The 16,271-nt window shown below is 38.6% G+C and overlaps 1 protein-coding gene across 2 annotated transcripts in view; it reads right to left on the bottom strand.

Moving 5' to 3' along the window:
- Positions 1–16,271, bottom strand: part of LOC150081124 (uncharacterized) — a 1,253,880-nt gene that overhangs the window by 920,912 nt on the left and 316,697 nt on the right. For both annotated transcript variants that reach the window (XM_090381132.1, XM_090381131.1), the window contains exon 8: positions 13,259–13,321. In XM_090381132.1, the coding sequence (XP_090237258.1) occupies positions 13,259–13,321 (63 nt within the window). The remainder of the gene's footprint in view (positions 1–13,258; positions 13,322–16,271) is intronic.

Raw genomic sequence — 16,271 nt, 5'->3', positions numbered from 1 at the left:
AGTACACGGTCGAAGTGGGTGGTCCTTTAGACACCTCAGATCACAACTTGGTGATTGTCTCTTCTACAACGGAGCCTTTATCTCATGGCTATTCCCAAGCTCATTATTGTTTGGCATTACAAGAATGCAAAATGGGATGACCTGCGAGATGCCTTTTCTTATTTTCCTTGGTCGGATTACTGTTTCAAAACTTCTGATGTCAACATTTGCTCAGATCGTGTCAGCGAAATTATTCTTGTAGGAATGGAATCCTTTATTCCACACTCCACTTTAAAATCTTGTCCTTAATTTAAACCTTGGTTTTCCAATAAATGTGCTAAGGCTGTTCAAGAAAAGGATGTTGCATATTGTAATTGGCTTGCTTCCAATCTTCAGTTTCGTTTTCTGCCTACACCAAAGTTTGCAACAATTGTAAAGCAGTTATTAATCAGTTCAAACTAGATTTTGAACAGGCTAAGAGTAGAAAACTTGCTTCTTGTCCTAATGGAAGCCGAGCATTCTGGTCTCTGAACAAAGCTATTGGCCAAAACTTTTGCCCATCTCAGATCACACCTCTGTGAAAACTAGATGGTTCTATTGTTAGTTCAGCCAAGGATAAAGCCAACCTGCTAGCATCCCATTTTCTTCCAACTCATATATTAATGATCTTGGTAAAACACATCCTGCCATTCCCAACACAATCCATTCAATGCCTCCTGTGGTCTTCGTCAAAAGGATGTCAGAGGGATTTTGACGAATCTTGATGCTAAGAAAGCTCCAGGTCCTGATGGGATTTCTCCACTTGTTCTCAAAACCTGTGCTCCTGAACTTACTCCTGTTCTTTGCCGCTTTTTTTCACTTTCTTATTGCAAAGGTGTTTTTCTTTCTGTTTGGAAATTTCCTCATATCCAACCAGTTCCTAAAAAGGGCGACAAATCACTCCCATCCAATTATTGTCCCATTGCAATTACTTCTACTCTACCAAAGTAGACTAAAGTAGTGGAGAAATCAATTAACTGCCAACTCTTAAACTATCTAGAAACCTTCCGGATTATCAACGATCGCCAGTGTGGATTCCATCAGTGTCAATTCACAGGCGATATTCTAGCTTATTGTCACCCATTTATGGAAAAATTAAATGGAAAATTTCGGTGAAACACAAGCAGCTGCTCTAGACATTTAAAAGGCTTTTGATCGTGTTTGGCATAAAGGTCTTCTAAACAAGCTTCCATCTGTTTTTTATAATTGGTTTTCCAGTTTTCTCTCTAATCGCTCACTAATGGTAATGGCAGATGGCTCACTGTCTTCTAACTTCTCCTCTAATGCTGGTTTCCCCTAAGGTTTAGTTCCTTCTCCCGCTCTTTTCCTCATGTATATTAATGAACTTCTTCTATTGACTGGAAATCCTATCCATAGTTTTGCCGATGATAGCATGTTTCATTCCACTTTCCATTTTACGAAACCCTACCCTGCTCAATCAGCTTCAACTTCTCGAATGTCTGCTACCAATTACTTAAATGCTGATCTACAGGTAATTCTCCATTGGGGCAAAGACAAATTAGTTGATTTCAATCTCTCTAAAACTCAGTCTTGTCCTATTTCTCACAAAAATGATTCTTCTGCTCCTATGCTTATCTTTGGTGACACTCCGATTTCTAGGCAAAATGATATATCTCTTTTGGGATTACCCTGACTTTTAATCTCTCTTGGCACAAGTACATTACAAATATTGCTTCCTGTATATCTAAAACAGCTGTTAACTCTGTATAAATCACAAATCTGCCCTACCATGGAATATTGTTCCCACATCTGTGGCGGTGCTCCCAAAATCTTTCTCAGGCTCCTAGATTCCGTTCAGAAGGCAATTAGGTTAATTAATGACTCCTCTTTAACAGAGTCTCTCCACTCGCTGTCTCATAGACGTACTGTTTCTGCTGCATTCCTTTTCTACAGATACTTCCATGGGCACTGTTCTTCTGAATTGGCTTCTATTATTCCCGCTCTCTCTTTCAAAACAGTCTGAACACGAGTCACCACCAGCCAACATCCTCTCCAACTTCAAACTCACAGAATCAACTTTTCGTCTTCCTCATTTATTCATTCTAATGCCATTTTCTGGATCAACCTTCCTTCATACATATTTCCTGAAAATTACAGTCTACAGAAGCCATATAGTATATGTTGTTTTTGTGTTTGCTGATCTTCTTTGCTAAATCTGTCTCTCCTTCGCTTTCTAAAAAAACTAATTATTGTATCAAAAAGGTTTATAAATCTTGTTAGACATTTTCCTTTGGAAAGCCATCTGACTTCTGTATGTAAAAGAAGCCTCACTTAGTGTTCTTCATTAAAACAATTTTTTGAAAAGGCAATCATATTTGCTATGTGACTTTATTTTATTGATGGTTTTAATAACTATACTGAGAGACTGATAAAGAACTGGACTAATATTTTTTGCAACCAGATGATGTCAGTGCATAATGCAGTGTATTGCAAGAATTTTCGGGACATACTTCGTTTAGGTGAGCTATAAAACCTTTGTCTTCCAACCATGGAGTTAGAACCCCCAGTGGCAGAGGATACCAAATTTTCCAATGCTACTTGTTTTTCTTCAAACTATGGTTTAACAGCAGCAAAAATGGATGCTCCAGTACAGTCAGTTTCTATAGATTTTACAAACAACACCTCTTCTTGCAATTTACATCATCGAAATAACGAATGTATGTCATTAGAATGGCCTTATTGTCACTAATGGATTCATTAATCTGAATAGAAATTTTCTCACTTTTATTTTGTCAATTAGGTGTTCTTCAATGTTAACTGATATCTCATTGATTCGTCTTCAAATTGAATTCTTTGCTCAATGGCAATGCTTTTAAAATACTGGAAGGATTTTGATGCATTACTGTTGAAATTAGTCTCTAATGTGGGTCATATCACAGTCTCAGCAACTGTATGAGCACTACCAATTTTTGCAATGTTTCCATTTGTTTCATGTTGTCATTTGTTTCTGTTTTCCTCTTAAGTAACAGTGTTACGGTTGCTCAAAATTCTGTTTTAAATTTTCAAGATATTCAATACTTTTAGATCACTTACCTTTTTAAGTGATCTAAAAGTCTTGATGGTTTCATAAGCTTATTTGAAAAATAACTATTACGTGAGACACATAGGCTGTCCCGAGTCAAATGCGCTTTAAATAAAACCATAAGCTAGATATTCATCCAGATACTGTCAACACTTGATACGATTGATGATGGGCTGAATAACTACAAAGAATTAAATAATAAAATATAAATTATTTTTATTTAACTCTCATAATACATGTCACTCAAAAAGCACTGTGGTCAAGAATAAACAACTTCCACATGGAAACAATAAATCGATGCTAACTGAGGCTTAGAAAGTAGAAACAATAAACTGAAACAGTTCCTCATCCCATCCATGCCTCATATATTGACCAATGAAACAAAAGAATAAATAAATAAACCATGCCCACCATGCCATTGCCAAGGTCGCAGCTGTTGGAAAGGTGCAAATGCCACCAATTGTGGAGGCATTACCTCTGAAAGCATTTAGGCATTTAATGCCTATGAAAAGCAAAGGTGATTGATTTAATAATGCTCACTATCTTCCTTTTATCAAAATTTGTCACTCACTCCTATAACTCCAGGGGGGCTCACATTTGGTGAGTATGGGCTTGGCAGACCCAGGGTCTTGAGCTGGATATCATTTTTCTCTTTTTTGGTGATTCCCTTCTGCTTCTGACTCTTGTTTTCTCTCTCTCTCTCTCTCTCTCTCTCAGTGTAATTCAGAATTTTTTTTTTTGTTTTTTTTTTTTGACTGGTACAGCATAAGCCTCAGGCTTCCTTGCACCATATGGCTAATAATAATAATATACCTATATGTCAAAAATCAGTTGTCTCAGGGGAAACAAAAACCCAATGAGAGAAATTAAATATTAAGGAATAAGATTTTGTCAGGTAGGGTTGAACTTTGGAGGGTCACAAATCTTTTTTTTTTTTTTTTGATTTGGTAGTTGTTGGCGCATCGGCTTCTGTGGCCATATTGCACTTCCCAAGGTTTTTGCAGTACTTTGATCCAAGCCCAAGGCGGGAATCGAACCCGCGACCTTTGGGTTGCCGGGCAGGTACTTTACCCACTCGGCTAGCCCAGTCGGCCACAAATCATTGTAATACCCATGACTTTTCGCCACCCAAAAACAAATTTTTTCCCTCTTGGGGACAATATGTCTCCCGTTGAGAATCCCTGGATTATAGGCTTTAAACCTAAGATTTTAAACTGAGATATTACAAAATTGGAAAGATCCCTGGACAATGGAGGTAAATTAAAATCTCCGCCATTAATGCAGTTGTTTTTTTTGAGATTTTAGTGATAGCCCAGTTATCCAAATGCCCATCAATTAATTGATGAGCATTTTGGATTCGGACACAATCACAAAAGAATTCTTCAAGGAGATGACAGTTCCTCCAACTTTTTTTGAAGATCTAAATGCCACTGCAGCATTGTAACTTATGATAGAGGGAATAATAAAATCTTCTTGTTCAATCAATGTCCAGGTTTTGGTAAGTAGGATGAGATCACAAAATTTAGACAAGGTCATCGTTTCAAGTGTGGTGATTTTATTCCAAACACTTCTGATATTCTGCAGAAGAGTTTTAACCAAAATAAGAGGTTTATTTAATTGGATTTCTCTTAAGTTTTTCTGCATTTTTGCATACTTTCCCTCAGCTTTTCTTGGTCCACAACCTTTTTATTAAACTGATCAAGTTTAGCTCGATTTAAACATGGATACCTTGTTGTAATTTGTACAGGAATTTCGTTACACTTAGTGGCGACTTGTGTTGTTGTTGTCAAGTCAAGCAAAGAGATCTTTTGGTTAGGAGCTATTTTTTTTTTTTTTTTTGCATTTCAAAGTATTCTTCAATTTAATTATGTAGTTACGGTTCCTTCTTTTTTTGGCTTTTTTACCTCTGGGACATTTTATGATTCTAGATAAAATGAGCTTATTAAATATAGAAGGCTGGAGCCAGTCTTTTTTCTTCAATTCTAAGAGGCTAGCGTTTGAATATGAGAATCCTGTTGAACTATTCATGTTGGTTAAACAGAAGAGGGCTTTCGACAAGCAGTAGTCAATTCTGGAGCAAGCAGAAAATGGCCAAGCCTAGGTTTGTACATTGTACATTATATAAGCCTAATGTACAGTATATACATTAGGCTTATAGCGATGGTGTGGCAAGAAGCCATTAGGTTTAGAGATTTGTAGATGAACATCACCTTAGATTCCAAAGCAGTACTTACATTGCATCTACTTACTTAGTACATCAGTACTTACTTACATTGAAAAAGCCCATGGAACTTTCAAGGGCTTTTTCACTCCGGGGCTGAGTTAGTCAGTCTCGGGCATGGATAGAAAAACCATAGGTTCCCCCCTCCGGAACCCAGGGTTTTTCGCAATTTACATACATAGATGTGAGTAGTTGAATTAACATTCTGGGTGACCCTAATAAATAGTTTTTTTTTTTTTTTTTTTTTTTTTTTTAGCCAGCTTTGGTTAGTCTTAGGGTGTTTATCCCACATCCTACCACTGTTTTAAAATTAAGAACTCATTTTCTGATTTTAAAACAGCAACAAGGGGGGGGATAAACACCCCAACTAAGATTAGCTATAGCGAGCTACACATGTGAATCACTGCTACTTGCAATGATCAACTGGAAAGGTACCAGTTTGTAAAGATTAACCGAAATATCTGAATCATCTGGGCTGCTTTTTGACTTGGTAGAATTTAACATAATCCTATACACATGTGAAAAACTGTAATATTTAACATGAGGTGACAGAGCAATTAAAAAAAAGCAGCATTGCAAACTAGCACTATCTACCTACCTCAAATCTCGATGATGTCCATTTCCCCTTACAGTCTACCAAACCCCATGTACTTTTTCTGAAAGAAATCCATTTATGCAACCACTGCTCATCTCAGTTGTCCAAATTATTCACTGTATAATTCCTTTTGCTTCAAAGGTGGTGAATGTATATATGTTCCTTCTGATATTTCCTGTCGGAGACTTAGTAATTTGGAATCTCCTCTTTTTGATTTTCTCTGGCTTAAAATCTCTCTCTCACCACATTCTGCCAAATTCATCTTGGGCCACTATCATTCTCCCAACTCCACTAATCACTTGGAACTCTGAGTTCCTCTCTTTGAAACGTGATTTATTATTATTATTATTATTATCATATGGAGCAAGGAAGCCTATGCTGCACCAGCCAAAAAAAAAAATTTTCTGAATTACCCTGAGACAGAGAGAGAGAGAGAGAAATAGAAAGGAATCACCAAGAAAAAGAAGAATGATGATATTCAGCTCTGGACCTTGGGTGTGCCAAGCCCATACTCACCAGATGTGAGCCCCTGCGGTTACTGGAGTAGAGCTTTCCTAACAGCTTTGCCATTCTCCTTGGTGATTCAGGCGAGGTCCAGATGGACTGAAGATGTGCAAATATATCCCCAATTAACAAAATGAATTCACAAAGGGGATTCAAAGGTTGACACAAATAATTCTATCCCTGTTAGCATTAGCATTAGTAGAAGCATATTGCAAAAAAGCAAGCTTATGCAGCATCAGCCAAAAAAAAAACAAAAAAAAAAAAAACCCCGCTCCCGTTTCACCACTCCGTTCGTTAAAAATACCTATCCTGATCAGCCTTAAATTTATTTAGGCTATCAACTTCCACAACAAAGGATGGAAGTCTGTTCCACCAACCAAATACCTGCTGGCTAAAGGCAAATTTCCACACATCTATCCTACATCTGTCTTTCCTCAATTTGAATTTATGCCCTCTCGACTGATTATTCCGAGCAACAGGAAGAATCCGATCAGCACTGAGCATGCTCAAACTATTCAAGGCTTTAAACACATCAATCAGATCACCTCGCAGGTGCCTAGTCACCAAACACTGTAATCTGCAAAACTTAAGCCTTTTCTTCATAAAAAGAAAAGGAACCCTTTGTTCCATTCACTAATCTTGTTGTACACCCTTCCCTGTACTTGTTCCAACAGCTCTACATCCTTTTTAAATGAGGCCTCCAGACCTGTATACAGTACTCAAGGTGTGGGCTGACGCCTTATACAAGGGGGATAATCACCTCCTTATCCCTGCTAGAAAAATTCCTGTATATCATTGACAAGACACTATGAGCTACTCTTGCAGTCAGTCTGCACTGCTCAGAAAACTACATATCTGCCTGCACAATTACCCTCAGGTCCTTTTCATTCTCTACCACTGTCAGTGTAGTAACACAGAGTTGATACGTTGCTCTGGGGTTGCTGTTTCCCATATGTAGTACTTTACATTTGTCAATGTTAAACTTCATTTGCCACCTCTCAGCCCATCTGCTCAACCTTTCCAGATCCTGTTGCAGCAGCATAGTGTCAGTAGCGTCCTTAACAATCCTGCCAACCTTTGTATCATCTGAAACTTGGACATTAAGCTTGATATACCATCATCAATATCATTTATAAATACAGAAAACAACAATGGACCCAACACTGAACCCTGAGGGACTTCACTAATAACATTAGTCCACAAAGAGCAATGTCCATTGATTACCACTCTCTGTCTTCTCCCACTCAACCATCTCTTTAACCATAGCAGCAATTTGCCTCCAATGTCACACTGCTTCAATTTGTTCAGCAGTCTTCCATGTGCAACAGTATCAAAAGCCTTTCTAAGATCCAAATATATGATATCCAAGTTATTCCCTGCATCCAGTTCCTTTGTGACCACATCATACTATCCAATCAAATTGGTCAGGCAAGACTTCCCCTTAACAAAACCATGCTGTGTCCGAGCTATAACTGAAATCTTGAGACAGGAACCTGTCTCCTCCCCCCCCCCCAGCTGGAGAGGAGAGTTAAAGAAAACCAAGCTAGATTGCTCGGTTTGATTGCCAAAGTAGCTTGTGGCAGAGAAGCCTGGTGTCTCCAATGTGTGGGTTTGGAGTCTTGCGTGGGATCAGGTCCCGGTTGATCTTGCCTGCAGATTCAGTTGTAGATATCCAGCCCAATGAAACTTGGATGAAGGAAGTGAATTTCAGTTCAATTGAGCTTCGATGTTGTTGTTGTTGTTGTTTTGGTTTTTAGGAGCGTTAGCAACTAAGGCCATATTGCTCCGGGATATGCGGTGGTCATTCCCTGACCTTTCCACATCTTCCATATTTGGTGGTGACGGGCTCGAACCCCGGTCTAATCAAGAAGCATGTGATACACACTACTGCTCCTTCCCACCTGGCTACGGAGGCGCCCTGAGTTTCGATGAGGTTGGCGATTGATGCTACTGGAGAGGGCTGCCCAGAATCTGTCTCAAGTTATTGGTGGTTTAATAGGCTCGTTAATGTTCTTCGTCTGTTGGAAACATCCTGTGCAAAAGTTTGAAGTATTTATAATTATCAGGGGTATGAATTAGTATATGTTCTTGGCCCTTTGGAAAATTAATAATCTTTGTGATGAGAATAGATCTGAAGTCTTCATAGTTAGGACAGTCATACATTATACAGTGCTAGGATTCGTCAGTGCCACAGCAGCTGTGTGGATCATCTGTGATGCTCAAAGATGTTAATTTTTCTTGTATCATGGCCTGTGAAGAGGTACATTATATACAGGCCAGGGGAAAATCAGCTTTGAGGCTTTTGGGAATTGGAACGTTACTTCAGGGATGAATTGCTTTGTAACTGCTCCCTTAGTGGATGTTGTCCATCTGTTCTGCCAGGCCTGCTGCAGGTGAGCAAGAAGGCGCCTTTTCTCTGGCTTGCAATTGATTGCTGGGTTGGTAGTGAATCCAATGGTGGTAGTGGGGATTCCTTTGGACAGATCTAATTATTTCAAGGTCCAGAGGGAGGACTCCAGAAAAGACTTGGAGAGCAGGAGTGCTCACCGTGCAGCAAGCTCTGGTGATGGTAAGTACTATTGCTCTTTGAATGGAGGCTAATTTCTTCTGATTTGCAACAATAGTTGCCCGGTGATACCAGACCCCTGCAGCACATGAGATGGCTGGAATAAAGACTGCTTTGCACCTGCGAGGAGGTCTGATTGAGGTGTATTAGCATTAGTAAAGGCACTTGATGCAAGAAATCAAGCTTATAAAGCAAACCAATAGCCAAAAAAAAAAAAAAACACCTTCCTATTTCACTCATCCACTCGCTCCAAAAAGATTCTCTAGTTCTACCTTGAATTTATTTAAGCTGTCAACGACAGATGAAAATCTGTTCCAGCAATCAACCACCTGCTAGCTAAAAGAAACTTCCACACATCTATCCTACAACTATCTTTCCTCAATTTGAATTTATGCCATCTCTGGCAATTATTCTGAGCAAGAGGAAGAATCCCATCTGCATTGAGCATGCTCAAACCACCATTCAAGGCTTTATACACCTCAATCAGACCACCTCACAGGTGTCTAGTCTCCAGACACTAATTTGCAAAACTTAAGCCTTTCTTCATAAGTGCAACCCTTTGTTACATTCACTAATCTTGTTACCCTTTCTGTACTTGTTCCAGCAGCTCTACATCCTTCTTAAAATGAGCCTCCAGACCATTGCCTTATACAAGGGTTTAGTTGGTTATTACGATTTTTATGGCACATCGGCATCTAAGACTATAATGTGCCAATTTATACAAGGGGATAATCGCATCCCTACTAGAAAAATTCCTGTATATCATTGACAAGACACCTTCAGCTACTCTTGCAGACCATCTGCTCAGAAAACTTCATATCTGCTTGCACAATTACACCCAGGTCCTTTTCATTCTCCACCACTGTCAGTGTAGTACTACAGAGTTGATACGTTACTCTTGGGTTACTGTTTCCCCTATGTAGTACTTTACATTTGTCAATGTTAAACTTCAGTTGCCACCTCTCAGCCCATCTGCCACCAGATCAACTTTTTTAGATCCTGTTGCAGCAGCATACTGTAATTATTGTCATGAACAACTCTGCCGACCTTCGTATCATCTGCAAACTTGGACATTAAGCCTGATATAACATCATCAATATCATTAATAAATACAGAAAACAACAATGGACCCAAAACTGAACCCTGGGGAACTTCACTAATAACATTAGTCCACGAAGAGCAGTGTCCATTGTTTACCATTTGTTGTCTTCTTCCCCTTGACCATCTCTTTATCCATAGCAGCAATTTGCCTCCAGTGCCACACTGCTCCAATTTGTGCAGCAGTCTTCCATGTGCAACAGTATCAAAAGCCTTTCTAGGATTCAAGTACATGATATAAAAATTATTCTTTGCATCCAGTTCCTTTGTGACCACATCATGGTATGCAATCATATTGGTCGGACAAAACTTCCCGTTAACAAACCCATGCTGTCCAAGAGCTATTACTGAAGTCTTGAGTTATAGCTCATCTTTTCACTGCAGGATCATTGTTGAAGTTCAACATAAGAATGGCACCTAGGGTAGTTGACCTATCCAATTATATTAAAGGGGGCAGCAAAGAAAGTAAGCAAACCTGTAGCCATTATTATGAGAACATCTCTCTGGATATAAGGAGGTCCTCATTAACTGCAGTTGTGCAAATGTATCCATAATTCATAAATGGTGATCAAATGGTGACACGAGTAATTACAGATCTGTTACTTTAACTTAAGTTCTGGGGAAAATAATGGAGTCACTGATTAAAGAAGCATTACAGGATCACCTAGACAAGACCAGTTATACTTCTGACACAATATGAATTTGTTAAGGGAATTCCTGTGTGACCAGTTTTATTGGATACTACGATGCGGTCTCGAAACAATTGGATGCCAAAAATAATTTTGATATCATATACTTGGATTTCAGGAAAGCTTTTGATACTGTTGCACATAAAATACTGCTGTACTAATTTGAACAGTATGGTATTAAGGGTAAGTTGCTGGTATAAATAAAAAAATGGCTGAGTGCAAGAAGACAGAGTGGCAATCAATGGACACTGCTCTTCATGGTCTAATGTAATTAGTGGAGTCCGCCAGGGTTCAGCTCATTTTAGTTTTCTGTATTTATCAATGATATTGATAAAGGTATATCAGGGTTTAATGTCCAAGTGTGCACAAAATATGAAGGTTGGCAGGGTTATTAATGACAGTATGCTGCTTCAACATGATCAAGAAAAGTTGGGAAGATGAACTGATAGATGACAAATGAAGTTTAACATTGACAAATGCAAACTAGCGCATTTGGGCAGCAGTAAACCCAGAGTAACTTACCAACTGTACGGTATTACACTCAGGGCAGTGGAGAGTGTAAAAGACCTGGGGGTTATTGTGCAGGGAGATATGACATTTTCCAAGTAGTTCAGGCAGGCTGCCAGAACAGCCCATAGGGTTTTGTCAATAATATGAGGAATTTTGCTGGCAGAGATAAGGTGATTATCCCTTTATACAGGGTGTCTCAAAAATATTGGTACAAACGTTTAGGGGAGGTAGGTAACATCTAAAAGAATGTGAATCGCATAGGAATCCATAACCAGAAACGTCACCGTAAGTCAGTACACGGTGCTGTTCATCAGTTCGCGAGACATGTACCGGACCACTCTTTGTTTGCGCGTGTGCATCAAAATTTGTGCAATTACTGGTCATTAAAGGTAACAGGAGTAGCGTTCGACGCGAACTTCCGCCATGGAAAAAGTGTGTTGAATGCCGTCCATAATAATCCTACTACTGGCACACGTGCCTTTGTCTCTGCCTTAGGAGTGTCTCGTTGCAGTGTACAGCGTGTCTGGCACGACGATTCCTTACACCCCTTTCATCTCCAAAGGGTTCAGTTACTGCTTCAACAAGATCATCCTGCACATGTGGCTTTTGCGCAGTGGTTTCTCCAAGAAAGTGTTCAAGACTTGAATTTTCCAGCCTATGTTTTATTCACGGATGAGGCTTTTTTCACTCAGGAAGGCTTATTTAATCAGCACAATGCTCATGTGTGGGTTGTTGTGAGCTTTGCAATAGATGTGTGGGCAGGTATGGTTAGTGACTGCTTAGTCAGCCCATACCTGTTACCATCCCGCATGAACTTCGCTAAATATCGGATCTTTCTTGAACAAGTTCTACCAGGGTTACTTGACGATGTTCTAGCAAATGTCAGATGCAACATTTGGTTTCAACATGATGGGGTGCCTGCCCATTATGGAAGGTGTGTTCGTGACCATTTGAACAGGTGTTTTGGGCGTCGATGGATTGGTCATGGTGGACTCGTTGCTTGGCCCCCTCACTCACCTGATTTATTGAACCTTGATTTCTTTCTGTGGGGGGGGGGCCCTCGAACCTATCGTATATGAATCACCTGTGTAGACGGAAATGGATCTCGTGGCGAGACTCGTCTGCACTGCTGCTGCTGCTACTACTGTCAAAGAAACTCCAGCTGTGTTTGACCATGTCCACCAATCCATGCTGCATCGGTGTCACGCATGCATCATGTCTCATGGTGAAACCTTCGAGCATCTGTTGTAACACCATGAAATGCATCCATCTCGTACTCCATTGTTAATATTATATCAAATAAATGTTTGCCACTAATTACTGTGTTGTGTCATTTCTGCTTCTTGTGCCTCTGCAATTACTTTCTTGTGCCGTTTCCGGTTATGGGTTCCTATGCGATTCACATTCCTTTAAATGTTACCTACCTCCCCTAAACGTTTGTACCAATATTTTTTAAAAACCCTATATAAGCAATGGTCAGGCCGCAACTTGGCATACAATTATGGCGGCCTCATTTTAGAGCTGCTGGAACAAGTACAGAGAAGGGCATCACAACTGGTGAGGGGAACAAAGGGTTGCTCTTACCAATAAAGGCTTAAATTCTGCAAATTGCAGTGTCTGGGAATTAGGCAACTGCAATGTTATCTGATTGAGGTGTCTAAGGCCTTAAATGCTAGGAGCAAGGTCAAGGCTGTGCGATTCTTTCTCTTGCTCCGATTATGCATCTCAGGGGGCATAAATTCAAAATGAGGGAAGACAGTTGCAGAAAAGATGTGGAAATTTTGTGGAAATTTGCCTTTAGCCAGCAGATAGTTGATTGCTGGAACAAACTGCTACTATTGTTGTGGATGTTGATAGCTTAAATAAATTGAAGGTAGAACTAGACAAACGTTTGGAACGAATGGCTAGATGAAATGAGACAAAACCAATGGGTAATATCATGAACAAACATATATTCTAGAACAGTTTTGATGATATATAACAGATTATAAATGAGTTATGATTTTTAACTGACCTCAGTACCATTTAATCCAGGTGGTCCTGGTGGGCATAACTGGCACTTCTTCTTCTTCTTTGGCTAGTGTTCAAAAAATAAAATAAATTAAATATTTTCATATTGCTTCATTTAATCTCTTATTTTAAATATTTAAATAATTCCATTTATTTAAACTCTCGTTTAAATTCAAACTTGCATTTAAAAATTTACATTATGTTTAATGCTAAAAGGGGGTTATATATCAGTTTTAAAATGAGTTCACTGGCATATATTTTAAACTGTAGTAATATGATTGGACAAGTCATTGTTAAGCAAAGTCCATGATGCATTATGTTTCTCATCTGTTGCCATGAATCATGACTAACAGCTACCGTCATTTGGACCACACATCTTTTAGCAAATTTTCCTGACTTAGTGTAATGTATAATGTAATGAAATGAAAATGCCACATGCGATTGAATGGAAATTAGTCCTGTAATTAGCACATTTTTCTTAGGATTACTAAGAAAACAGACTATGGTAAAGGATGATAGCTTCATTTATTTATACTCAATAAGAAAGGCAATACATTAAAGAAACATACTGTAACTTTTAAGCATGTTCTTATTCCTTAATCTTGGGTTTTTGTTACACCAATATATATATATATATTTTTTTTTTTTTTGGTAATCTTTACAAGCTGGCACACTTCCAGTCGATCATTGCGAGTAGCAGTAATTGGTATGCCTAGCCTATGCTATGGTTAGTCTTAGTTAGGGTGTTTATCCTCTGCCTTACCACTGTTTTAATAGTGAAAAAAGGGTTCCCTATTTTAAAACAGAGGTAAGGTGGGGATAAACATCCTAAGACTGACCATATGCAGCGACATCACGCCTCCTCGCAACGATCAACCGGTAGGGTACCACCAGTTTGTAAAGATAAACCCCTTTTTTTTCCTTACTGAATGAATTTTTATATAATTTTTGTCAAAAATTATATAAGCACTAATGGTTCTACAAATGTCTAAAAATATTTTCTACATTTTTAATAAATAACATAGAAAAAAAATTTTTTTGGATTCCCGTTTTTTTTTTCAAGTGCAGTAACTTTAATTTCTGACAAACTTTTTATATTTTTTTATTTTAGTGTATCAGCAATATTCTATATTAATGTGATTGGTTTTTACTCTGATTTTGGTATGAAAAGGTATGTGATTTGTCTAGGTTTTCTGTATTTATTTATTATTTAATAAATTGGATTCATTCTTAAGAAGGGAGAGTGAAATGGTAACTGGGAGCCGTGGTTTATTTTGGGGATCCCATTATTATTATTATTTATTTAGTTTATTGCTTTACAATCCTGAACAGCATGTAAGCTAGAAGGGTGCAAAGAGGATAGTTACAAAATATAGTTACAATAATATATAGAATAACAGTATTGATTTAAAATAATATTTACAATTCTTATTCGATATTTATACAAGTGTGAGGAAGTTATTATTATTATTATTAGCCATATGGTGCAAGGAAGCCTAAGGCTTATGCTGCACCAGACAAAAAAAAAAAAAAAAAAATTCCCCGAGTACCCTGAGAGAGAGAGAGAGGTAGAAAGGAATCACCAAGAAAGAGAAGAATGATGATATCCAGCTCAGAACCCTGGGTGTGCCAAACCCATACTCACCAGATATAAGCCTGGGGATAAAATGATATAATTCTGATGCCGGGAATCAAACCCGGGCCTCATGGGTGAAAGCCAGGTATCCTAACCACTAGACCACATGGGAGGATGGAGTTAAAATACAAACAGAATTGGATAGTTGGGACTTTAGACAGGAGAGTTCTAGAAATCTGTTAAGTTGAAGATGGATCACTAAGTGCAGTAGTAAAAAGTTATAGAAACTGAACATCACTGCTTCCTCTGATTAAGTGAGATTATACCGTTAATTCTTTCTTGCTAGGTATCTCCATAAAAAGATGGCAATGGTTCAAGAAAGGCTGCTATAGGTGTTAATTTTTTTTGTATGCCATATTTTCGGTTATATTGTAAGGGTCAATTTCAAGTCAGTAAAATATTTTGGTGTTGGTTGGGAACATACTCTTCAGGCCGGACAGGACTTTCATCCTTACGGGGAAGATGAGGATTGTTTGTGCTTCTGTGATGGGATCAGGGACCTGTAGCAATCTCAAATATGTTAGGAGCATCAACTCTTCTGATGACTACCTTCAATAGAGTGATGATATTTTTTCCTCTAGGACAAGCAGATTTCGAGGTATCATGTCGATGTCAGCATGTAATGCCACTCGGGATATAGTGAATGGTATCCCTCCTAGGTGATTTAGCCATTTTAAGATCCAATATTCGATGCCAATTATCTTTTTTTTATGGCATGCCGGTGCAGATGACCAGATTTATGAAGCATGGAGAGGGATCGGTGTAAGACATCTTATTATATAAATATTGGCATATTAGGAACATTATTTCAACCTGTTATCATCTACCAGACTGCCGCATATAAAACGTATGTTTCTAGTTTGGCGGAAATGTTCTGAAAAGTGAGGCTCTCATACCAAGTAAGGCCAAGGTCTGTGTGGGTGAGACTTTTCTTGTTAACTTGTCAATGATGAATGCCTGTATATTGTTTTTATAGTGCCTCTTCATGAAAATCATCTACGCAGTTTTTTCATGGTTCAGTTGCAGCCAGCTATTGCAAGATATTTTAGCATTTTTAGCATTAATAGAGGCATTTGATGCAAGAAAGCAAGCTTATGCAGCATCAGCCAAAAAAAAAAAAAAAAAATCCACTTCCACTTCACTCCTCTGTTCGTTCAAAATACCTGTCCAGCTGAGCCTTAAACTTATTTAGGCTATCAACTTCCACGACAAGGGATGGAAGTCTGTTCCACCAACTAACCACCCGCTGGCTAAAGGCAAATTTCTGCACATCTATCCTACATCTGTCTTTCCCCAATTTGAATTTATGCCCTCTCAGGTGATTATTCTCAGTGAGAGAAAGAACTCCATCAGCATTGAGCATGTTCAAACCATTCAAGGC

The sequence above is a fragment of the Mastigoproctus giganteus genome, chromosome 9, assembly GCF_048544385.1.
Source record: "Mastigoproctus giganteus isolate SK-2022 chromosome 9, ASM4854438v1, whole genome shotgun sequence".
In the NCBI taxonomy this organism is placed as follows: domain Eukaryota; kingdom Metazoa; phylum Arthropoda; class Arachnida; order Uropygi; family Thelyphonidae; genus Mastigoproctus; species Mastigoproctus giganteus.
Note: the sequence above shows the minus strand (reverse complement) of the source record. Positions and strands in the feature narration are given on the sequence as shown.